The sequence below is a fragment of the Chelon labrosus genome, assembly GCF_963514085.1.
Source record: "Chelon labrosus genome assembly, chromosome: 15".
NCBI classification, from domain to species: Eukaryota; Metazoa; Chordata; class Actinopteri; order Mugiliformes; family Mugilidae; genus Chelon; species Chelon labrosus.
In genome coordinates this window covers 8702390-8727948 of record NC_140348.1, presented here as the reverse complement: position 1 = coordinate 8727948, position 25559 = coordinate 8702390, and the positions used below count along the sequence as shown (strand labels likewise).

The 25559-nt window shown below is 38.6% G+C and overlaps 2 protein-coding genes across 2 annotated transcripts in view; both read right to left on the bottom strand.

The window, feature by feature from the left end:
- The window catches only part of kcnh1a (potassium voltage-gated channel, subfamily H (eag-related), member 1a), a gene marked incomplete at its 5' end in the record, with an annotated part of 42923 nt that extends 23171 nt beyond the window's left edge, over positions 1-19752 (bottom strand). Inside the window, 7 exons of the mRNA XM_084561933.1 lie at positions 793-950; positions 7062-7454; positions 7769-7887; positions 9261-9389; positions 9714-9820; positions 13985-14108; positions 19680-19752. Coding sequence (XP_084418059.1) covers positions 793-950; positions 7062-7454; positions 7769-7887; positions 9261-9389; positions 9714-9820; positions 13985-14108; positions 19680-19752 — 1103 coding nt within the window. The remainder of the gene's footprint in view (positions 1-792; positions 951-7061; positions 7455-7768; positions 7888-9260; positions 9390-9713; positions 9821-13984; positions 14109-19679) is intronic.
- A 2804-nt stretch (positions 19753-22556) lies between these two features.
- Positions 22557-25209, bottom strand: mrpl57 (mitochondrial ribosomal protein L57). Its single transcript, XM_084562384.1, has 2 exons — positions 24942-25209; positions 22557-23146 (listed from the first exon to the last, which is right to left on the bottom strand). Exon 2 carries the CDS (start codon positions 23129-23131, stop codon positions 22826-22828), a length of 306 nt encoding a protein of 101 aa, XP_084418510.1. The 5' UTR covers positions 23132-23146; positions 24942-25209; the 3' UTR covers positions 22557-22825.
- Positions 25210-25559: the final 350 nt, after the last annotated feature.

Sequence of the window (25559 nt, the reverse complement as noted above, 5' to 3'; positions counted from 1 at the left end):
TTTTGGAGCGACACCCGCTTCATTCATTCAAGTTTGATTACACTGTGTGTCTGGACCAAAACACAACGTTTATGACGCTGGTTAGAGCCTCTATTTGAAATCTTGTAGTCAAATGTAACGTTAAGGAAATGCGTGATTTTTTTTTTTGTGTGTAGCGAAGGATAAAGGCCCATCGGAAAAGGAAAAAATCTGTGTTTTTGCTAAACTATCAAACACATTCTTTCTGTTTTTGTGTATACGAGACAATGTTGACACTGAGTCAGACTGTGTCTGTTCGTGTGTTCAGGTCTTCTCATAAACATAATAAATCACCACAATTCATGACAGAAACTTAATTCTTCCACCACACTTGCACCCTGTTGAGTTGGTGATCTGATTAGACCTTAGAGGCCCTCGCTGCATAAATTTGCATATTAATCAGAATCAACTAATTCACTATACCTCTTTCTGGCCTTAAGGTATAAAACACATACAATTTTAATATGTGAAAACAAGTATGTTGACAAAAAATGTTAATTCATGCACTAATCAGCTTAATCAGCGACCTCATTTATATTAATTGGTGGTGCCATTAATGCAGCGAAAGCGGAACATGGAGTCCCTCTCAATGTCTTATGTTATAAGAAGAAGTACAGTAACTCCAACCTAAAATATCACGTTTATCTGCCTTTATTCCCTTTTTGTGAAAATTAGAAATCCTGATTAGGATTTACCTATACTCATTGTCAGATAGACAGAGTTGGGAATGGATGTAGACTTTTTGATTAATGGCGTCAATACACGTGAACGTACCAAATGCAGGCCAGCCAGTGAGCAGCGAGTCCAAAAACACACACCAGCAGCACCAGAACAGCCGCCCCATACTCGATGTAGTGATCCAGTTTACGGGCCACCCGACCCAGGCGGAGAAGCCGCACCACCTTAAGTGAGCTGAACAGACTGCTGATCCCCTAACAAAGATGGGAAAGATGAGAGGCATCAGAAATAATATTTTAAAAAGGCGAAATGTATACATTTTAAATGAAGTTTGACTTTTGCTAATGCTACGGCACCTGAAAGAGTATTTATAACACCAAGATGGTGTCGCTCTAAGACAAAGTTGCACTCAAATTCCTCTTTTTAGCCTTTAGTAGATTCATATCAACATCTATCCTTTTGTAGCTATAACACCGTAACATAATGTACAGTTTCTGTTTTTTCCAATTTTAACTACTACCAGGAAGATATAATGTATTTAATTATAATTACAACGTTAAAATGTCATTCTATGAGTTTATTGAGCAAAATCTAACATGTCTCTTTACAAAGACTTTACAATGTGTTATAGACCATTTGATTAAATGCTAAGAAATTAGTATTAATACTCTAGTTGTAAATATTTAGTACGGTTCTATTTTTTTTCTTTTAGTTGAGCTGCTGGCGAAAAATGTACCTTTTCCCACTGCAATCAATAAAGTCCTCAGTCAATAAAAAAGAATAAAAAATCTTTGTGTAATGAATCACAAAGTATGATGTGTATACTGTACACTAATCAGCCATAACATTATGACCACCTACATACTATTGTGTGATTTCCCGTTTTGCCACCAAAGCAGCCTAGACTCGTCAAGGCATGGAGCCCTCTAGACCTCTGAAGGTGTGCTGTGGTGTCTGGCACCAAGACGTTAGCAGCAGATCCTTTAAGTCCTGCAAGTTGAGAGGTGGGGCTTCCATTGATCGGACTTGTTTGTCCAGCACATCCCACGTAAGCTGCATAGTAGTAAGATCTGGAGATTTTGGAGGCCAAGTCAACACCTTGAACTCGTTGTTCTGTTCCTCAAACCATTCCTGCACCATTTTTGCTTTGTGTGCTCTGCTGACAGAGGCCACTGCCATCAGGGAATACCATTTACTTGGAAAGGTGTACATGGTCTGCAACAGTGTTTAGTAGATACGTGTACAGTAGCTTGTCAGTTGGATCGGAATACACGGACAAGCCTTCGCTCCCCACATGAATCCTTGAGCTGATTGTCTGTGACCCTGTCTCGGGTTCACCGCTTTTGCCTGCCTTGGACCAACTTTCATAGGTACTGACCACTGCAGACCAGGTACATCCCACTAGAGCTGTAGTGTTGGAGATGTTCTGACCCAGTTGTCTAGCAATCTAAATATGACCCTTCTCTAAGTCACTAAAATCCTTTCTATTGCTCATTTGTTTCAGCTTCTATCAGATCAACTTTGTGGACAACATGTTCACTTTTTGTGTAATGTACTGAATCTCACCCAATGACAGGTGCTATGATAACAAGATAAGCAGTTACCCAGCTCACCTGTCATAATGTTATGGCTGATCAGTGTATTTAGTGTTGTTTACTTATTTATACAGAAGCTACCTTCAGTAAATCTGATAACTGACAAATAGCAATACTTTTCTTCTATTTTTTTCTCTTTTATAAATAACATTAACTCACCACATTTAATTATAAATTGGAAGCATTTAAGGAATCAATGTGAGCATGAACCTGTGTGCTACAGTAGATGTGAGATGAACATCAACAGCAAACACAGAGTACAAAGACGAAATGAAGAAAAACAAGATTCAGACATTTGCTGAACTGATTTTAAAACCATTCCTGTACAATGTCGTGAAATCTTACAACTTCTAGCAGTTACATAACCGGCAGCTAAATGTCTACTCAGCTTAACTGTACACCGAAACACCCACTCAATGATTCAAACAGACAATCGCAATCCCATCAGTCTGCTTTGCAGCTCAGTGCTGGCGGGATTCTGCCTGTGTGTGTGGGCATTGGCAGGATTATTGATTTTGCTAATGTGCTGTGGTCTGCAATGCGAGTACAACTGCAGCGCTCGCTGTCACTTGATCTGATCTAGCTGCCTGCCAGACACCTCAGCTTCAGCTTCTCTGAAATCACTTTACAGCCCAGAGCCCCGACACAATTCAATTACCAGTGCAATCATGTTTTTGAGTTCTGCTGCAAAAACTAAAATGAGTTGGAGGAAAAGTTCGCCACTCAATGGCGAAAGTTTTTATTAGATGAGAGGTCCGGATTATTTTAACTTGGTGTAAGGGTCATGTTAACTTTGCACTGCCTAGTAGAGAGGAGACAAAAAGGTGTACAAAACAGTTGCCCAGTTAGACAGTCAAGAAATGATGCAGATGGCTAAAAATAAATGTTACTTATGATGCACAGCACAGTACTCCAAACATTAAAGCATATTTTCAATGCCAGGATGACTTTTATTTTGAAATTTGAGCTTGTAATTTGTCCCAGATGAAGTCTGAATGTGCTCTCGTGCAGCTTTAACAGCTTTATGTTGTGCATTTTCAAATACTGCAGAAGACAATCCCAGCATTGAAAAAAAAACAAGCAGCTCATATCTCATCTTGCTTTATCTGACATTTATTTCATGCATTGATGCTTCTGCTGTCGAACCCTCGTGGAGCACCACAGCTGAAATGCTTGTGCGTGAATAAATGTCGCAGGAAATGTGTGCGACTATTGACATTGTTTAAGCCTGGTTTATGCGGCGTGTTTGTCTGCAGTGTGCATCTACAAGTGAAAACACAAAACTGTTCATTATCATATTCTAATCAAACTGAAGCCTACTTGAGTGACAGCTCGGTGGTTCCAATTCTTCCCATCACGTCCCATGCATGAACACAGGCAGAAGAGGAAGGGGGGAGGGCCATGCAAACAAATGGAGGAATGAAAAAGAAGAAAAACAAAAACGGAGCACAATTAAGAGAAAAGACACTTGATTATTAGTAAGCGATGAGTAAACACATGAGAAAATCAATATTCAACAATCAAATAAAAGCAAACGTAAAAGAACAGTCTTCTCTGTGCTGTGATACGTGTTCAGTATGACCAAAGCGTGCACTGAAAGGCTGCAGCATTGAGGCGGTCCATTTGTTGTTTTGCGGGTTATCAGTCATTAAAAACAGTATCAATCAGTCTCGAGGTGACGTGCCAAGAATAACTTTGACAGCCGCTCCCTGTTAATGATCTTCCCTTCCCTATTTGGAAACCTGTTGGGGGGAAAAAACAGCCATCAAAGTTATTCATGTCAGTCGTTAAGGTCTGGAGCAGCAGCAAGATATTTCGGCGCCGGTTTAATAACACAGGCAATTGTTTGCTCGCTCTCATTTACCCATGCCATGGATCGCCTCAAAGCAATTTGGAACAAATTGGAGTCAGTGAGATGTTGCAGATACACACTGGAAAACGATACTGGAAGCGTGGTCACAGCTTTGACGTCCGTTTACAGCCAGTGCATCCATAACCTTATCACATTTAATCCTCACAGTGCATATACAGCAAATGTGTAAATCTACACTATGCTGCAGCTAACAATCATTTTACCACTGCAGCTTCTTTTTTTAATTAACTGATGTCAAGGAGATTGGAAAAGTGTCCATTACAATATCTCAGAATCCAAATGAAAGTCAGCAAATGACTTCAAAGTACAACAATATAAAACTGACCACTGAATGTTTGACATTGTAGCTTGATAAATGAGCCAGGAAATAAATAAACTATTTTGCAAAATGGCCAACTTGATTATGTCAGTGGATAAAAGCAAGTGCATGGCAGCACAACGGAAATATAATCTCACTCTCTCTATCTATCTTTTCTAAAAAGAACAAAATCGACAATCTATCCCGCTAACAAGAATTATTCGGTGGTCAGAGCGTTTAAGAGCCTCATTCAAGGACTGGGTCTTAAAAAGTTATTTTATTACAGTGAATACAGCCAACATGTTTTATTCGCTAATGATTTTCTTTCTCTTTCTCCTTTTCAGGCAGATACTGGGCATGGTGCATTGACCAGAGAAGGGAAGACACTGAATCAAAATCACAGTTAATTACAGATTACATTAGCTGATGACTAACATAGACTGGATGTAAAAGTATATGGTTCTCTGTCAGATCCATCTCACACTTATTTCCAGACTCAAAGTTTCAAAACAGTTGTTCACAAACCGACGACAGACACCACTGTGACTGCGTCCATCGTTTTTTCTTCTATCTGTGGTGTACGAAGATTTTAGCCTGTCCTATCAGAGGTTCCCCATTTTGTTTTGGATACACATGTGCACGTGGGAGGCACAAAACACATTCCTGCTAATGCTGGACCTCAAAGAAACACATAACTGTTTGATTGTAAACACAACTTAGTTGTTAGTTTTGTCTGAATAGCAATCCAAATGCAAAAATATGCATTGTACTATCAAACAAGACCAAAGAAACCCACAAATAAACACGTTTTGAAGCTTTGACTGCAGACTTTATGATTAGACACTATGTTCTGTGTTCATCGTAATGACAAAATGTGTCCCCCAAAAGCAACGGTGCAGCTCTTTCATGTGCTTTGGATAGACTTTGTGAGGCAACAAACACAAGCTTCAGTATCAAATAACTGCAGCATAATCCTTTAAAGAAGGAAAGTTGTTGTTTTTCCCTCCTGCTGACCCCTGGCTGCTCCTGCTCCGGTCACTTGAACTAGTCAGCATTTAGGATGCTGAAGCATTGAAAGACTAGAAAGGTCCAAAATGCTGGACCTGCAAATACGACTCAGCGATCGCTGCACCCCAACATGGTTTACGACTCCATTTCACATTACAATTCACTGCGTGTGCTCCCCGACAGCCCCCGAGAGCCGACATACACTATGCTGCTCACTGTGTGACACACTGCGCTGTTAAATGCTATCACAGCATTTTACACAGCCACGCTGTTGCAGTAACACACACACACACATCATGAGACGTGACACGTTTAAGCATGCACAGGCACACACAAACGCACACAATGATGCATTGACATAATGAAATCTGGCAAATGTAGGGCCCTGAGGCTCCATTTAATCAATGACTGTGGTTTTTATGCATGTTTGTTGGAAAGAAAGACATCTTCAGGAACATCTAGACCAGATACAGAAGATATGGGGTAGGACCATGAATATAATGTCAGTTAGACACAGCAAGAAACATTCAGAAAGCATCAGCTTACAAACATGTCCAATGTCCTAACATGTTATTTTGTCCCCTCAGAGAAATAAATGCAGCCAAGCAGTGAGATCATGTAACTAAACAAGGGAGAAAGTGTTTATTCCAGCGTGTACAAAAACAAAAAGGACAAACCAAAGAAAGACAGTAAACCTTAATTTGTATAAGTTGGTAAAACTAAGTTACCCACTTAAAATGGACTAAAAATAACAAGTCTTTGTTTGATTCTGTCCTTTTGTCAGCTGTCATAAGGTGTTAATGGTTTTATGGCATCAGTGACACAGCAGAGCAGTGGCGAGTGCCCCAGTTTTACAGTGTAACGCTCATTCCCCAATTAAAATGTGCCAATTACCTCAAGATCCTGTGATGGCTCTCCAGCAAACACTCCTCACTACGGTGGAACATTTATGAATTCACAAACAACCATATCATTACGCTGTTCGTTCAAACTTGTTTTTTTCCCCTGTCATTTCACAAAATAACAACCGGAGAACTGGTCCTAATGCACAGTGCTTATTAAACGTAAGTGCCTGCCTGTAAAACTAACAGCCTGCCAATCATCTGAGAAATGGTCACTTTTAAGATTTTAACTTTGTCCTAATTTAGTGGCAAAATATCAGCTGTTAAAGATATAATTTGGATCTATTTGGTGACGAATCTGGTTTCACCTGAACAATTTGAAATAATTAGCATGTTACATCAAGGTAGCATCTTAAAATGACTTGTTTACTCTGAGCAGCCGTCCAAAACCCCAAAGACATTAAACTAAATTACATAGTGATGTATGACAAAGAAAAAACTAAAATCTTCTCATTTGATAAGCCCGCATCTGGCAACGTTTGGCAATTTTTGCACATAATTACTACTCAGTTATTATAATAACTGTCCAAAAAACACTGCGAAACCTAAAAATATTTGGTTAGCTGTCACCTAAGGCAAAGAAAAACAGCAAGGTCTCACATTCGAGAAGCAGGAACAAGCAGATTTTTGACATCAAGTCTTGGAACATAGATTAATTTTCTGTTGTTACAGCTCAAGGCCACACTCACCTCATCGACATTCTCGAAGGCGTTGATGACGTCGTACGGCAAGCAAGAGAGCAGGTCGATAACAAACCAGGTCTTCAGGTAGTTCATTCGAATCAGCTTGGGGTCTGAGATGACCTCGCCGGCGGGGCCGACGAACGTGGTGTGGAAGTTTAAGACGATGTCCACCAAGAAGATGACATCCACAATGCTGTCCACCACCAGCCACGTCACGTTGTTCTGCTTCGTCTTGAAGGAGACGTTGTAGGGCACCATGATGGCCGTGTAGAAGGTGAGGATGAGGATGACCCAGTCCCACGTGGTTTTGAAGAGGCAGTAGTGCAGGATAATGTGAGGAGGGGTTTTGGGGGTCTCTTGCTTGTACTGAGGTAGGATATCTGAACCAAGCTGCAGTACCTGCCAAAAAGCAGTGTGTCATGGAAAACTCAACACACAGAAATAAACATACAGGACAGGAGGCCAAAAATACCTCAGCCTGGGGTTTAAATGATGTCATCTGTATGGCGACTAAAGCTCACCTGCTCCTGAAAAGTGCTGTGTAAGTCTTGGGCTGATCTTAAAGCCTGATCTCAGTGTCCAAAGTTTGTTCTCTTGTACACAGTTTCAGCTACTAAATACATCTATACAGCATTTTTCTTTTTTTTTTTTTTCTTCAGAATACTTTTACACCTTTTTTTGGACGGAAAATCATCAGAAATAAATGAATGTACCTCAGCAAGGCGGGAGTGCTTGTGGACGTTCTCTCCTTTGTGAACTGTGGGCTGAAGCTGTTGTAAGACTCCTCTGCTGCTTGTCAGGGCTCGAGTCAGTCGGGCAAACTTTCCCCAGCCTGAGGATTATATAAACATACAGTATGTACAATCTTTATCATGTAGGCGTTCTAGATGTTTTCTGGTGCTGCATATTTCTTGATGCTACACCACGTTTTTTTAAGCTTGTGGAAATATATTTTTGGGGTACTGATCCGTTGCTCAGCACTTGATCTTTAAGCCTAGAAAACTTTGATTATAGCCTGGGCATGCAGGATATCAGAGACTTCAACTAGCCTCAGGTTTGTGTTGGAATAAATTCACAATGAGCTGATTTCTTCTGGAAAATGTGCTCATGTGCAGCTGAAAAAGGCCAGTTGAAGAAACACATTTTCAATGTCCCTGACACAACCTGGCCAGCAGGTTCTTAAACACCAAATAATCCATTAATAATCATTTTGACTCTAAGAACTTTGAACTGTCTAAAACTTACTAGTTTAATTACTCCATTAAAATGATAAATGGATTCAGAATTCTATAACACTAGCAGACTGACAATAGACAGTTTTGAGATATTAAAAAAAGAGATAATTTAAAAAAATAAAAGCAAACGTTATCTATTAAGAACCAAACAACAGAAAGAAAACGTTTTATCATTAGAGACGTATTATTCTGTGCTGGATTTACACAGAATCTCCAAGCATTTTGGCTCTGGTGTGTCGGCATCGTTGTGCGATTACACTGTTAAAACACCAATCGGTGCTGTGATTTCTATGTCGCTACGTTAAGTTTCATGGCTGTCGTGCTCTTTCTCCTGTCCCCAAGAGCTCAGATAATAAAGTACTGCCGGATTAATCTACTCAGTTTAAGAGAGACTGTGTGCCTGGCTTGTCACAACCTCCACTCTAACACTTTCTTTGCTGTAGTATAACATCACAAATGACTTTTAATATGCTTTAAAATGCTGAACAAATACTGTACCTGTGTCACCCTCTAATTAGGCAGCACAAACACATACTAGTTAAAGTTGCGTAGCTTAAGTCTTGATGCATTTAGCAGTCCTACCTGCTGAAGCTCAAACTACAGTCTCACTTGTTTGTAGTCAGTTTCTTGCACTATTCTTCTGTTTTGTTCAGCAGTTCTACAGCTCAGTGAATAATTTGTTTTGTTGGTTGTTGATAACCATCATGACTGGATGCGAATTTGACTGGGTACTTGCCGTAACAGATGCACAACACAGAGGCTCGAACGATGATAGCTGGCAGACAGAATTTTACCTCTGCACGAAAAACTGTAGGTCACACTAGTCGGCCACGCATTGTGATAAAAAAATTGGATTTCACTCCATCATGTCATGCTCAAGTATGGATGTTAATTCATTTTTTCAGCTACTACCCTCTGGAGTTGGCATCCCGTTTGATAACAGGAACAAATGAAATGAGTTGACTCTAACCTTTGGAAGAATCGTCTTCGATGGGCTGCTTAAAGGCTGTGATGTCGCTGAACGTGCAAAGAAACAGGACCACTTTCTCTTGTTCGTTTCGAATGGGAGCAATCTTCACAAAGAACCAAACAGGTGTCCCTGAGAGTAAAAAAAGAACAACACATATTTAGCTGCAGGAAACGATTCACAGTGTACATATAGAAAAAATCTGAAATGTTCTGTACATTCAGATTTTTCCATATATTTTGGTACAGGTGCAAACACATGAAGGTTAAGCCTGCAAGTGGAAACAAATTTTCTTTCTGAGGAAAGTTTCTCTGGTCTGGTTCTCTCAAGCAATTAGCACATTTCTACAGAGGTAAAAATGTTCTAGGCTACCTTTGAACTCTGCTGTACGTTACTGAAGCTCTGAATACATTTGCACATTTTTTCCCCTTCCTCATGTGTCACGCCGCAACTTACTGTTCTTCTTGTACATCAGTATTTCAAATGAGTTCATCTCATAGTTCTCGAATGTTAGTCGCACTTTTTCCGTCGTGTCCTTGTCTGTGAGCTCCCCGTACATGAAGCTAGGAAACAAGAAGGGAAAAAAATATTTGAATATTCATTAGACAGCGTTTTGTTGGGCGAGCATGCTCATTCTTGCACCAAACAGTTGGGAGGAAGGCTTGAATGTGTGAATATCTTTTCCTTGATTAGATTTTAGGATTTTGTTTCACTCTTTAAGCTTCCTTTAAGAATTATTAGTATAATTTTAAACCATTTATTATGAGCTACATCTACACTGTGCAGACCAGACTGTATTAAATATAGAGAAGAAGTGGAGTAAAACTCACTGAAATGTACCTTGAAACCATAAAAAAGACAAATGCTTGGTCTCTAATTGGCCAAACGCAAAGTACCTCTCAAAAACAAATTAAACCCGAAGATGGGCCGAACAGACCATGAACACTTTTACCAACGCTGCAGAGACATTAATCTCACTTTACTTGTTACCGCCACCCTCAGTAGCAGCCTGTTCCAGCATGATCTAAATATAACTCAGAGTTTGTTATGAAATACAAAAGGCGGGCTAAATTTAATGAGACTACATTCTGACGCTGCAGAGACTTTTCCGACCAGCGCTTGATGTAACATCACTGATGAGCACCCTCTCTTGCTCTTCTTCTCGTCTCCTAGCCGGCAGGAACACTACTTTGTTCAAAGAAAAAAATAAGTCATAGCAATTTCCTAAACCACTTTCTCGTCATGTGTAAAAAATTCCCACAGGTTTGCCACAGCATGTTTACAGGATCCGGTATAGAAGGAAACATATGCATAATTGAAAAGACACAGAAAAAGCAGTTAAGATGGAAAGAACAGCTTTGATCAGAACACATCTACATAAAAAGAGGTTTAGACTCTGGGGACATGAGTATACATTTTACATTTGAGTCATCCTCAGAAACATCTCACATATTCTGTGAATGTTTTATGGCCTCAGCAATCAGGCGCATGAAGATTGTTTCTGACAAAAAGCTGAAAGACTGTGATGATTAAAGGTATAGTGAAATGTTTGAAGAGTGACGAAAATGTGTGATGATACCTAACACAAAGCTATATATCAAGAACCAGCTTACAGTTTTAAATATTGCCCGACTTGCTTGTAAGGTCAAAAATAATGATTCATCTGAAACAGTAGATATGGTCAACATGATGCGTGCTGTACATGCCACGAATAAAGAAAAGTAGAAGAGGAAGGACTCCAATACAAGATGTAAAACAATGTTGTGTTAAAAGGGGTTAATACTGACAGTGTATCACAGATTAAGTGTAGAAGTGTATTGGTCCTCTGCAAGAAGCTAGAACCTGTCTGTTATCTCTTTAACCAAGTAATGTCTGATTTTAGTTGACTCATTTGGTCGTCATGATTATCTATGAACCTTTTATTTCAAGCCTGTTTGCACTATCAGATCCGTGCACTGGCTTTGAGAGCCCCTGTCCTAAAAGGACATAGGCCTACACACAGGAAGCGATTAACAGCGCTGGGGTGATAAGAGATAATGTAATACTGAAGTTTTTTTTTCTCAAATGGAGAGCGGTGACATTAAGAGCAGCTCGCACTGACCATACATTAGTAATATTTTTATGTTCTGCTTGTTTCACTCAGAAACATTTGGGGTGGGATATGTAGAAGAGGGTTACCTAGACAACTAGAATCTCGAAAGTCCACTAGCGACCAACTGTCAGCTACAAAGAGATGAGCGGCGAGTGAATTGATTAAGGCCTGTCTAAAAAACTATAAACTACTTACTAATTAACAATTAAGAACTTATGCGGTCAAACTAGGTTGTTGTATGGTGGGCTGGCTGATGCCAAGTAAGTTGTGTAGTTTAAGAAAGACCTGTGTAATAACCTGTATCTTCTGTAGAAAATCTTTTTTAAAGAAATCTACAACTTAAGTATTTGCTGTTTGGTTATTTTGCCAAATTCTTTGTTGTTCAAGTCCAATTTCAGCTCCAGTATTAGAAATTTTGGACAATTGTGTGTCTTTGTTTAATTTTATAGTACCGCCACCAGCAGTAGTTTTTAGTTGAACATTGTATTGATAACTGATAACTGAAACGGCTAAAATTCCACACTAACATGCTATTAGGTAGTACATATTATCAGTACTCTAAATGGCCAAGCCAACAGTATGAGCTATGCAACAGATCTGAAGTTGCAAATCTCCAACCGGCCAGTGCATCTGATAATTACCACTGTTTTTTCCAACAAAATATGTTGAACATGTTGGCCGTGTTTACCCTGATTTCGAGTCTGTATGATCGATGCCCTCCTGTGGTATTCACGTGGAAATTTTGGTGAGGTCCGATCTTTCGTGTTGTGGTGTATTTGCTGACAATTTTACAAATGGCAGAGGTCAACGGTACTGTAATTTTGACATTTAGAGTTTTAAGCTTAATTTTATAATATAATATTGCTAGATGCTAATGTTACCACTTGAACACATAACATTATGTACGCACAACCTCCTGTGAACCTTTGTAATAATGCTGTCTATCAGACATTGAATACAGCAAGAAGATTGCACAAACACATGACTTCACTCCAACCAGCAATCTGAAAATAAACCTCAAACAAATCATCACGCTCTTGCTTCAATATTTGTCCTGGCAAGTGTTCTGAAGCTTATGTTTGGGGACCCGAGGGTTTAAATCAGTAATAGCTGCAGTGCTGGCTGTGACAAACACCATCTCCCACAACAGATGAAATCTCCCACCGTTTCAAAATCTGGCAGCACCAACTGTTTCACTGTGATCCTAATAAATATAGCGGTTACTGACATGCTTATTACAGGCACAATAAACACAAGTCCAGAAATTGTTCTTTCAAATAGGAATACCACTCATTTGGACAGGCTTTTATTCCTTTATGTTTTTGGAGAGGGGACTCAGGGGATACTGTACGTTCACAGGTTTACAGTCAGCGATGCAGAAGCAGTTTCAGCTGTTACAACTGGATTACATCACGGATTTGTGTCTCAGTTATCTGATTTCTGTCTCAGCAAGAGGCAATTACTGGATTGTCTTTAACTACGGGAATATCATATCACTTCTAACTCCTTGCTATTCTCATTCACTTCAACATAGCAGAATATAATGAATATCTGCTACGATGCTCTGCTGGAGAGAACTGGCAGCTGTAGATGTAGTATAAAGAAAGGCCGTTGACAACTGAGCTCTCCATGCCGTCACCATTGACCACAGACCGGTGAATGTGTATCCACAATCATCAATAAGATCAACATCCTGACCCAAGCTTATAATTGAATTTGAGGTTTTGAAACAATGACTTGGTGGTTCCTCATAGCTCATCTTTTTAGCCCCGCTAGCAACATGGCTCTATGGATGGCAGCATCAATCAGTTGTCAAGTCCACCACTACTGGAAGCTACTGAAAATGTAGACATTGGATTTCATTAAGGGGTGTGTTTCAACCAACAGAAAAAAAAAACACACCTCTGCACGCACCAACAACCAGTCAGAGAAACAATTTATGTGACGTTTTGTTAGCTACTCAATGTCAGTATCTTTCACAACAGATGCGACAGCAGAAACTAAACAAGTGCTTCTCCAATAAGAGCCATTTAGTTATCAACATAATCAACTAAATGGTGCTCAGATGAAGTGCATGCCTACATCACTGTTGCTCGTGTGTTCATCACCACAGAAAGTCCACCCAAGTTATCGGATTGGTCCGCCAGGCAAAATTAATTCCAAACAGAGCGACTCCACACTTAAAATTGTGTGAGCAGGGCAACTTTGCGCTGGCTTTCTGGCTACGACGGCCACAACAAACTTTTACTATACAGTATACCCATAAGCAATGTATAGTGCCATGGATATATGAGGCAGAGATCTAAGTGAGTGCTTCCCACAACTTTTTACTGCAGGCAGTTAAACTGACTTGCTTAAAATAAGCCTTATAAATAAATCTCTCTATTAGTGGCATAATAGCAGCATAATTATTTGAGCATTGCCAGCTAAAATGAGGCTCATCCAGATGAACAAGGAGAGCTGCTGTTGTCCCACATTAAAATGTCACTGCCTAATCTTGTTTTATCTAATGCTGCAAATTATCCGTCATAGATTTTGAATTAGGCAAATGGCAAACATGCAAAAAATGGTTCACCAAAAAAGCTAGTGTTTGATATATTTTTGAATTTGGACATTCGAAGATCCTGCCGCTTACCTGCAGGTGCTGCTTTTCTGCATCACCTCTGCTCTGTGGTACCCCGACAGCTTGCAGAAACCATCATTGCTGTAGACGATGGGCCAGTCCACTATCTGAGCGTTTCCAAGGACGAAGTTGGTATCTGTTTTAAAATGAAGAGGTAATAAAAGGGCAAATAACTTGCAGGGTAGAAGCATTTCTTAAAAACAGCTAAATAAAACAACTCGAGGGATGGGAAAAGGTTACGGCTGGAACATTTACTGGAACTGGAGAAAGGCAAGGCACACCTACAAATCTTAGAGCAAATGCATATTTGACTTTTTAAGCATCTAACATTTAACATTTTAATCTAAATCAACTATTTTAATTCAGAGAAATAAGCCTCAAATAGATTTAGACCAACGTTTTTTATACTTGACCATTTCATTTAAGGTAGCAATCAATAACTAATTCAGTGATATGATCATCATGGATATACTTATGTTTATGCAAACTATTTTCTGAAAACAAATTGCTCATTTAGAATCAGTGTTTATCTTGTAATGTTTCCCCTATCATTAAAAAGATTGAGTAATGCTGCCTTTAAGAGCTAACACACTCTCGAAAGATTTTCATTAGTATCCATGATGGTCTACGGCCCATTACACACTCCACACAGAGCAAATATGCACAGACGTGAGCCAAACACACGCTCTTTATTTCTTGCACATTTGTAGTTGCTTGTTAGCAGTACGAGAACAGCTTCTGTTGCCTTTTTGCACGTTGCTGGTGTGGTGTTTGTGAGGGGCCTTGTTAGCCGCTCCCCTGGTGTTTCGGATGGAAACAGTGCACAGTTGTGTTGGCCATTAATTTATAGATTAGACAATGTATTCCTTATCAGCAAATACAGTCTACAAATGTCATTTTTTTTTTACAGAAAACAGTGAGGACAGTATTTCCTCATTACTTTGCATATGGAAATGTCAGCAAAGCCTCCAAGGAAAACTTATTTGTGGTCAAAATGTTAATAAACCTATATAATCAGGGTGGCATGTATATTTTAATGGCTTATGACACCTGTCGGCAGTTGTATAATTAACTCAGTGTCATTACCTGAACTATTACTATGGCTATGACTCCTCATGCCATAATATTTAAAATTAAAGGATAGTGTTGGTCTTCATTTTAGCGTCTGGCTTTTTGCACTAAGAACGATTAGTACAACATGAACATGATTACACTGTGTTGTATTTGCCCCGGGAAACTGTGAAATAAGATTAAAAAATACAGCCATACATTACAATAATTGATTATAAGTCAGATCTCATGAATTCATTTCAGTGAAAAGTATGGCAAAAGTCCTGTGACAAATGAAACATGCCAGTATATTTTATGTAAAATAATACAGTCAGGCATGAAATTTGTTTGCCTTCTGGAAATTGGCAAGCAAAATAAATGTTTTATTCTGTAGCAAGATTTTGATGATTTTTACTGATTTTTCCAAATTATTTTTGATGTAAAATTCAAAATGCTTAAAAAACAATCCCACATCTGTGTACACGTTATTGACAAAAGATAAGAAAGAGTAAATGTGATGGTTTCAAATGGGACAGGAGACACAATGACAATAACTGGAAATAAAAACAAGCAAACTACAAACACAGACTTGAACAATGTGACAACACAGGCGTGAAAGAGCAGGTGAAGGAACTGAAAGCACCTGGCCACAAAACACAGACCACATACAAAGACATACACACACAGAAATGCATACTGACCACATCAAAATAAAACACATAAACACACGCACACTAACAGGATATGATGCACAAGGCGTTCCATGCCAACGTGTTATTTTACAATGATCATATGAATATCGTGAAGCATCAAGTCCAAAACTTAATAGCCCTGGATCTGTGAACATACTACTGTGTTGCAGAAAATATTTCAGAAATATTGTAAAAATTTTGTAACTTTTGTAAATTAACAGCATTTGGTATAGAACATTTAGCGGTACATTACAAAGAGATACCGTAATGAAAACATAAGCAGAACGCCAAATTAAACTTGGTAGTACCTGTCTGTCTATGTGACAGTGTCCAAACTGAAATTTTTGGAAAGAAAAGAGGGTTAACAGAGGGTTATCAGTGAGAAACATCTGCTTAACGCCAAATAAAGAAGATGGGTCGTGTCCACCAAAAAAAGAGACAGCTGTGTTGCTTTAACTTGAATGGTTGACACCTAGACAACCGCTATTAAACATTCTCAGAAATAGATTTAAAGTCTTACAACTCTGAAGAGTAATTTATGCATTCAGAAATTTTGGTTATGAGGGTCAGATGAAAACAAGAAACAGGCTAGCCATCCTCTTATTTTTGCGGCTAATGTCATGTAGCATGACTTTAGCATATAGTTACACATCAAGCTAGCTTAATAAGTGAATTTAAGGCAAATATTTACGCTACATTAAGCTTTGTTTTAGGCTCTGTCAACTTTGTAGAGAAATATTTGGCTCTTTAGCTACATATATTACATTACAACTATACATAACATTTTTCAGCTAGCATTAGTCGCTAACTTTATTTTCAGCTTTATTTTCACCACTCCAATAACTTTCTGCACCAATTTGCAGAGAGACAAAATAGGTAAGCAGCTAGTTGGTTAAAAACAGTGGATCAGTTAGCAACCAAAAAAACAGGAGCGAGACAAAAAAAAAAATGAACTAAAGGAACGTCAAATGACAGCACTTATATGTAACTGTTGGACGCGTAATTATACAACTGTTTGCTAACAAGTCTACCTTATTTACATAAGAAATATCACTGTGTTCATAATGCATTTCTGCTGACCACGATAGGCCCAAAAGCACCAGCCAAAATAGTAGCATAACCACAGAAACCAATACTAACAAGTACAACGTATGCTATTCATGCTAAAAACTGTTTCACTATCCTAGTCCTAAATATAATTATTTAACGTCATATGATTGTTAGCAAATTCCAAGTCCCAGGCATTATCATGCCATTATCACGTTCAAATGGAGTCATGTTTGCCATTTTCACAAGACCATTTATACCGTCCTCTCTCACGGTACTTAGATTCACAAGCTGTGATGTGTTTGCTAACATTTTTTTTTAGAAATGGTGCAGGTACAAGCTATGTTCATATATGGTAAATTAGTTGTAATTGAGTTTTTTTTGTAATTCTATGTGTATATGGAAAACACTGATATTCCCAGCTACCTTGACCTTTCATTATTCCTTTGCATTTCCCTCATTAAGTTAACCGCTTGTTGGTGTGCTAAATTGTTAGCCGCAGTGGCTCCCTGATGCCAGTCGCCTAGCAGCGGTGTTCTCATGACTTATCCTATGCTTGATGTTACTATTTGTATGCAAAGCACTTTGTTCACGAATTCCATTTGATGGCGGCAGTATTCACAGATTTATTAAGTGGACATTTTCGGTAAGATCTAAGTTTCCGAGTTGTTGGCTGACGTTCTCAGAAATTGTGGATGCCAGGTAAGTTCATATACTGTAAATTAGTCGTAATCGAGTTTTCTTTGTAACTTTATAATATGTCTGAGGAAAATGTTGATATTCCCAATAGGCCTCAGCATTTCCTACATTAGCTTCCATTATTGTTATCTAACTAAACTGTTAGAATCTGTGGCTCCGAGGTTGCCTCACAGGAGTGGGATGACGATTTACGGCAAAAGTTAACACTTGAAAGGCAAGCAATTTCCTATGTCGTAACAAGAGCTCAAGAATTGCTTTTAATGGAAATTTTCACCCGTCGTGACAGGGAGAGGACAGATGTGGCCTTTCAGTTATGGCTCAGTTCCATTAAGTGACAATAAGCCATGACAGAAAACCAGCATTCACAACAGTAGGACCATCCCTAAGTACAATGCAGCCATCATTAACACATCTGCGTTTACCATCTGGGACAAGTCCAAATTTGTACCTTGAAAAAGGTCAATTACAAAGTGAATTACAGTTGGTGAACGACGAAAAGTAAGCACTCTAATCTTGAACAGTATATGTATTACAGGGCTGGTTATTTAACTATGACTGACTGGTACATAAAAGAAATTTCACATTGTTTGTGAAAGCCCACCCACCGCTGTGTCTCAGTGGCATCCTGCAGATTATAGTCAAGGCTCTTTTGTTTCTAGCTTGGGAGAGATTTACAGCTCACTAATCCATGGACCGCCCAAGGTCATAAGAAAAACGTATGCATGTGTTTTTCTTTTTAAAGGAAAGTTTTTATTTCTTTTATGCATCATAGGGATCCAGTTGTCACACTGCAAAGAGAGCCTCATTCTGGAGAGATGCAGTCATCCTTTCTGAACAAGCTGTTCCCTTTTTGTCATAACACATTTTAATGTAGATGTGTGCAGCAGGGGCGGACTGACAGTGAGGCCCAAGGAGTGCATACACAGATGTTGGTTTAGTAAAACCACAGAAGTAACTTTAACCAAACCCCACTGAACAAAATGATATTAAATTGTATGTTTAGAGTGTTTGTCTAGTGTGTCAAACGCACAAACACAAATACAGCTGGTTGAGTTTCACAGCTACATGTCCAGTGTCATAACTCTCCAGTCAGTCCTGTCACTTCCTATTGGATCTAATAGCACGGAAAGGCCAAAGGAATATTGACACCAACATCCAAAAATACTGCAAGACTCCAATAATAGTATAGTAACTTTATATTTGTCTTATGCCCCATGAATCCTATTTGTGTCAGTAGTTGTAGTTTATTTATGAAATAATTAACCCTGTAAGTGTATAAAGGATCAGATAGGAGTGGAATTCGTCACAGCTATTAATCCTTACAACTGTATATGTCTTATTTAATATGCTTTGATTGCCAGTTTTATTAAAAGGTCTGGCATGTGTGCTAAGGGCCCCTTTTTAATATTTATTGTTTAAAAAGAAGAAAGTTGTGGCAGCATGAAATTATTAACCATCAAAATTCCCAGTGATTATTTGATATGTAATGCATGTGCTGTCCACACTGAAACAAGATGATCATGTTTTTTTAGGCTTTTCATCCACAAAATGAAAAATTAACAACAGAAATACGCAGTTTGGAGTTTTGGTTGGACAAATACAACCTTCTGTTCAGATCTAAAATATTAGACATTACATGTTCTTTAAGCTTCAGGCGTTAGCAACAAAACCCTAACATACCGACCACTGTCAATGAAGTCTGTCTGGTTTTATATCTTACTGAAGTCTGGTCTATTGCTGTTAGAAATTAGCAAATTGACAGTTTTTTGGATAGTATGAAAATTATAGATATTAGTATCGGAAGTAGGCATTTTTTCTCCGTGTACTTCTAGACTTCCAGTGGTCTTATGTAATCAGAAGTAATAATTGTAGCATGCAGTCCCTTTTTTTCTGCAGTGACTCCCATATCGGAGTCACGTTTAAAAACACACACACACACACACACACACAATTATCCTGAAAATGGTTTCACTAATTAAATGAAGGACACGAACTGAGTGATTTTAAAAGCAAATGTTTAACAAGCTAGTCTACCGTCTTCTGCACCGAAGCTGTCGAAATGTGAACTTTTTAATCCTCATTTTTCACTAATTAGCCTGCTTCATTTTTCCATTTCGTTAATCCGCTGACTGGTTCGAGGAAGCCAGTGTGTCTAATATATAAAAGGACGGCTAAATGTTTAAATCTTCTCAGAGTGCAATATTAATCCTCAGCCTTACCGTTCGACCGTCTCACAATATTCTCCAAAAAAGTATTCTGAGGGGCCACAAGTCCCCTCCGACCCCCCGCCATCCTGAAGCCTCACTCAGTCGTCTGCAGGTGAATCTTTACTCCTCAATCTGCTGTCTGTCTTCATGGTGTCTCCGGCTCCGAGACGCTGTGTGGATCTCTTTGCACAGGGGGTCTGGCTGTCTGGTCTGCTCATTAGCTACCTCCTCAAACCCGGTGCGTTGGCGCCTCTTTACGCACCTCATCATCCAGGAGAGGAAAACAACGCCGGGGCGCACGGCACAGGAGGGGCAGTGGCTCTGCTCCTCCAGGGTTATCACTAACAGGACCCAGAGCGCCATCTGCTGGATGAACCTATGTGCACGTCGGCAATTCGGTGTGCCCCTTTCCTCAACAAATTGCAATGGTGGAGCTAAGTACATTTACTGAGGACATGGAAGGATTACAGAACGGACCAAACAAGCTCATGCCCAGGAGCCAAAGGAAATAGTAGGCCCCTAGTCTGGAGCTTTGAAGTGACTATTAACATTGCTCTCTGGAAAATCAATCAAATAATCAAAAATAGGCTGCAACTACAAAGGGACTCAAAATGACCAGAAAAAACACAAAACAGTGAATAGACTCCAAATCAACCACAAAAGCACAAAGAGATGAAAATGACCTGAAAGAGGCTCATGCAACTATTAAGAGACTCAAATGACAAAACAAAAAATCAGACCAACCACAAGCAACTACACTGATGAACATGGCCAGAAAGAAACACACACAATGAGATGACAATGAACAAAAAAAAAACACGTAAACAGACCACAAAGAAACAGAACCAACCTAAAAAAGATGCAAAATAAAAACTAATTCACACAAAGAACACGTGTCCGCAAACAAAGACAAAACAACGCTCCACAAGATGACTCAAAGACTCTAAACAATGACACAAATATACACTAGTACAAACAGTTAAAATGATGAGAATGATGCAAACTTATCGAGGAGAGTGGCAAGCAACTACAGTGATGAACAACATGACCAAATACAAACGACAAACAGACTGCAAAATAACCGCAGAGCTGAAAATGACCAGAAAGACATGTAGACATCCCATATAGACACAGCGCCTACTAAAATATGCTGCCAAATCAACTCGAATGGACACACAATACAAGGAAAAACAATGAAGACTCACTACAAGATGCAAAACACTGCAAAGACATGAAGTCTGCAAAGAGAAGAAAATTTATCACAGACTAAAAGAACTGTAACTGCAACGACGGAAATGACGGCAAAGAGACAATGAAAGAGAATCTTGAAAGCCATGAAGACATGCAAAGAGATCAGAAAGATCACAAAGAACACAAATAGAGACATAAAACTCAGGATGACTGGAATGATGATACACCAGATGCAAAATGATCATGAAGACGGAAAAACAACTCAGAATAAAAAAATAGGCAAAATGAACAAATATTGATTGAAAGCCACTGCAAAGAGACACGATGATACAGAGTAGTTGACTCGAGTAGTTTCATTTTCCATTCCTTCTGTTTAGAGTGAAATAAGCTATTGTACTTGTACTCTAGTTATTTTTCAGCAGTAGTTAGTTAGTTGCCATGGCTTTGCAAAATGCGCTGTTCAAGAAAAGATTGAGGTAAACCAAGATGCAAATATCTTTTCTTCTTTTTGGCTCCTTTACCCTTTACCTCTCAGATTTATCTTGTGTCTCTTTGGTGGGGAGCAATCCTTCATTTGGGAACCGTTGGGTTACTATTAATCACCTGAAAATTAATATAAACAATGATTTAATTATTTTTCTAGTATTAATTCTACTTGCAAATAGAAGAATAAACCACTAACATGGGTTTAACATCTACTTTCTAAAGTAGAAAGTGAAAATAGTTGGGAAAGCTTCATGTAGTTCACTAAGGACAGGATTCTGGTTAGTTTTTATTGTTTACAGTTACAGATTTTTGCAGTAAAATCTGTCTTTTCAAAATTACTAATTTAAAAATGTATTATCTTAAATTATTTTGTGTCAGCAAAGGTTTCCCCAACCCTGGGAGCCCAGAAGACTGCATTGTTTTCCGTTGTTGCAGTTATAGGTCAGACTGGATGGCTTCTATGGAAACCAACTGGGCTGTGTGTGCTGCACAGAAGTACTGAATATCAACATTTCACGCTTGACCAATCAAAAAGGTTGAAAATAGCTGAGGTGTGCTGGAGTAGTGCAGTCACAGGATTATGCATAGCAGCAACCACACCATGTTAATTTCTTAAATATTTGCTGGTTACTCTTACAGCTCTCATTTACAGGTGGTACATCTTCACCTGTTAGGAAACATCTGCAAGACTGACTGTAAGTGCTCAAGTTTTACCAAATAAAGAGATATTATTCTATCTATGAGTCAGTGTTTGTTTTATGGTGCATGTCTTCCTCGGATTCTTCCATAATAGGTTACGGAAACAAATTCATGCTCCGGTGCTTTACACAAGTGATGTCACCATAAAGGGGTACGTAACGGCAATAAATTGTATCAGACAAGTTATTGACATGTTATCTTGCTGCAGAGGAGGCGAGCAAAGGTTTCACTGAGGGTCAATCTCTTGCACAATGAGTCACGACAAAGCCTCCAATTGTCAGCAATACCGTGAAAACAACTAAACTTCACTAGACTTGACACAAAAACAACACACCCAACTCAAATAAAATTTTATGGGAATCTGTGAATGAACTGAAATTTCTTTTGAAGAACCTTGAAAGGCATTTTCACAGTTCATGTAAATATTTTATAACCTATTTTGGAAACAGATCTTCCTAACTTGAAAGCAAATTTTGCTCATGAGCTCTGAAATAATGACTCCAACATCAGGTGTAGTTTGTTAAGCAGTTTTTATCCAAAGAAGCTCCACTGAATGTCCTGTTGCAGTGTGGTTTCACATTTTGCGATACAGAGCTACAAACCAACTGTTTCGAGGTTTGTTTTATTCAGACATTGGTGGGCTAAAAGAGTCTTTTCTGGATATTTCATTGCAGCCTTTCAGCTAGAAAAAACAAAACAAAAAACACTACACACAACAAAATGTATTAACACTGTAACATCATAAAGAGTCTTTGCATGTTGTTTCATTGCCTGCATTAACTCTACCATGTCTTGGAAATTTTCAGATGACTCAGGTGATCTGTCATGTGCTTGTGTTCAGGAAACTTTGCGAAGCTGGCCTCCTTGACCTTGAGCCAGGTCTGGGCTCTACGTTCCACAGCGTGGCAGTACTCCTCCTCCGCGGTCATGTACGGCCGGCTGATCCAGTATTCGTTCTCCGCCTCACGCTCCAGGTGCTTCAGTGTATTGCGTTTCATCTGCCACGTAACAGGCCGCGGACGCCGATACTTTCCAATCCACTGCTTCCCAGGGATACCTTTCCTCAGCAGGGTGAGGGTGAGGAACATGGCGGCAAAATATATCTGTTAGGGCAAGAACCACTGAAGATTAGTGACTGCTGTACAGTGACAATTCAGGACAGAAACAGTACACAGACACACACAGAGGGCAGAGAACAAACAACAATTTTGACAATTTAACAGAATAACATGAAAGAATAAGATTGCAGAAATCCTAATGAGTTAAAAATGTTCATTATTTCAAAGAGCCAGTTAGTACAGACTGCATAACTGGGATTTAGATCGAAGAATCTGGTCATGGCCAAGGATTTGATGGAAATGGGTTTTAGGATCTGCACTGAAACAAATCTTCCCTAAGGTAACCAGAGTTCATGCACTAATAGAGGTATGGTGTAACTATTTGGCAAAACAGATGACTCCATGTTTCAACAGATAACTCCATGTTATTCATGCTAATGCACACTATTGCACCTTAATATCATTCCTATGTTTATAATACATATTTACTTCCATCTCTATTTCTCGTACATTTGTTCCAAGTTTTTTGCTTATACTATTTTCATTTTATTACACTAGATTTCACTCACATTTTATTTTATCTGATCTTATCTTTCTTTTTTACTTGTGGTTCTCAAGAGTGTTTTTTATGTCCAACTATAAGCCACTGTGGCCAAGCAATTTCCCTTGTGGATGATTAAAGTCTATGTAAGTCTAAGTCTAAATGACATTTTCATAAATAATATGCACAGATTTGTAAGAATAACATGCTCAAGGTCAAGTAATTATTGCAATTGGCCACTTGAATAAATGGAGGGTGTACCTACCTGAGTATTAAATGAATATTAAGTGGCAAGTAAAATGAAAAAGGAAGAGGAGAGTAATGGCAATACTGAGTAAGTATACAGTGCTCTGGGAAAATAAAGCCAAATAACACGTTTACAATGTGGAATCTTATCATTAAAACCAGACTGTCCAGTAAATAATTGTTGTTTACTACAACCAGAGAATAATTTGACCCTTCTGATGATCTTTAACATAGAAGTCTTGCCCTCCTCAGCTCTGTTGTGAAAACTGAGCTTGTGCAGCAAAAGATAACCTGTGTGCGCACATACAAGGATTTTGACTCCAGTAACTTTTGCTCTCTTGTACAAAAGCACACAGAACTTGAATAAGCGTAAAAAATGAATCTCAATCTGTACACATAAAATAATAATAAAAAATAAAAATAAAGGATAAGAGCAGATATATACAACGATCCAGGAGTTTGTACTGTGAGTCAATTAGTGCAGAGTTATTGTTGTTGTTGTTCATGTGAATGAACAACAACACACTCTGTGACTGTGAGACCATATTAGGTGAAATACAAATCTACTATAGTTAATATGTAAAAGAAAACACATCTAAATGCGTGTCTTACAAGAGGTCGTGAACTGTATACACAGTTGTTATCAGAGTAATAATTGCTGAAACATGAGTCATGGACTGCAACTTTTTTACAGCAGCGCATGACATCCACAACTTTATCGTTACACGAGTTCACTGATTGTTGTGAAAAGGGTCAGACATTTAAGAGAAGAAAAAAAAAGTATGGGCATATACAGCCGCAACAGTTTTACATATATATATCATTGTTATGTATTTAGTGAAGAATATGTTAAAAATAATTTAGCACTGCGCAAAAAAAAAACAAAAACAGAATGCTAATTTAAGCTTGCTAACATTAGCCGAGGTCACTTACAATGTGAACCTAGCTAAGCTGTAGCCCGACGCTACAAGGCAAGAGCAGCTTAAAATTGGCGTCATTTAGCACATAAAGCAGAAACAAAGTATACAACCACACCTTTGTTGTTTGTCTCACCTTGTAACTGTGTTAAATTGGGCTGAATGTCCGACCGTCTGGATGGAAAAGAGCCTAGAATTGACTGTAAAAGAAGAAAATGTGGTAACGTTAGAGGACGCTAGCTGCTGGAGTCTTTGGTCGTATGTGTTTCCGTGTTACGTACGGCGTGGGAGAAGGCTCAAACATATCAAATACGCTGAAGCCGCAAGGGGGAAAAAAAAGGATTTTAAAACAAATGTCTTGCGTAACGCTTCATAATACTACTTTCATTTGAGTGTGTGGATAAAATCGTGTTTGTTGTTTAATGTGAGCAGATAAGAAGAAAACAAGAGCGGTCCTTTATGAACATAACCACCATATTATATGAACTAACTTATTGCGTATTTACCACATAATACTCAGTTTGAACATTTATTTGGAAAATAAATCATGTATCAATAAAAAAAATTATAAAAAATTATCGTATTTTGTCTTTATTTACCTACTTGGTTAGACCAACGATCTACAGAGAAGTTAATATGATAAAGTGTTTATAATTATTCTCATTATTCTTCTCAAGTTTATACTAGGCTACACAAATCAACCAATGTTTTCTCTTCTTTCTTTCTTTCTTTCTTTTCTTTTTTTTTTCTTTTT

Bases quoted from the DNA above. Each gene is read 5' to 3' on its own strand.
- mrpl57 (XM_084562384.1), bottom strand. From the start codon at position 23,131: ATGTTCCTCACCCTCACCCTGCTGAGGAAAGGTATCCCTGGGAAGCAG.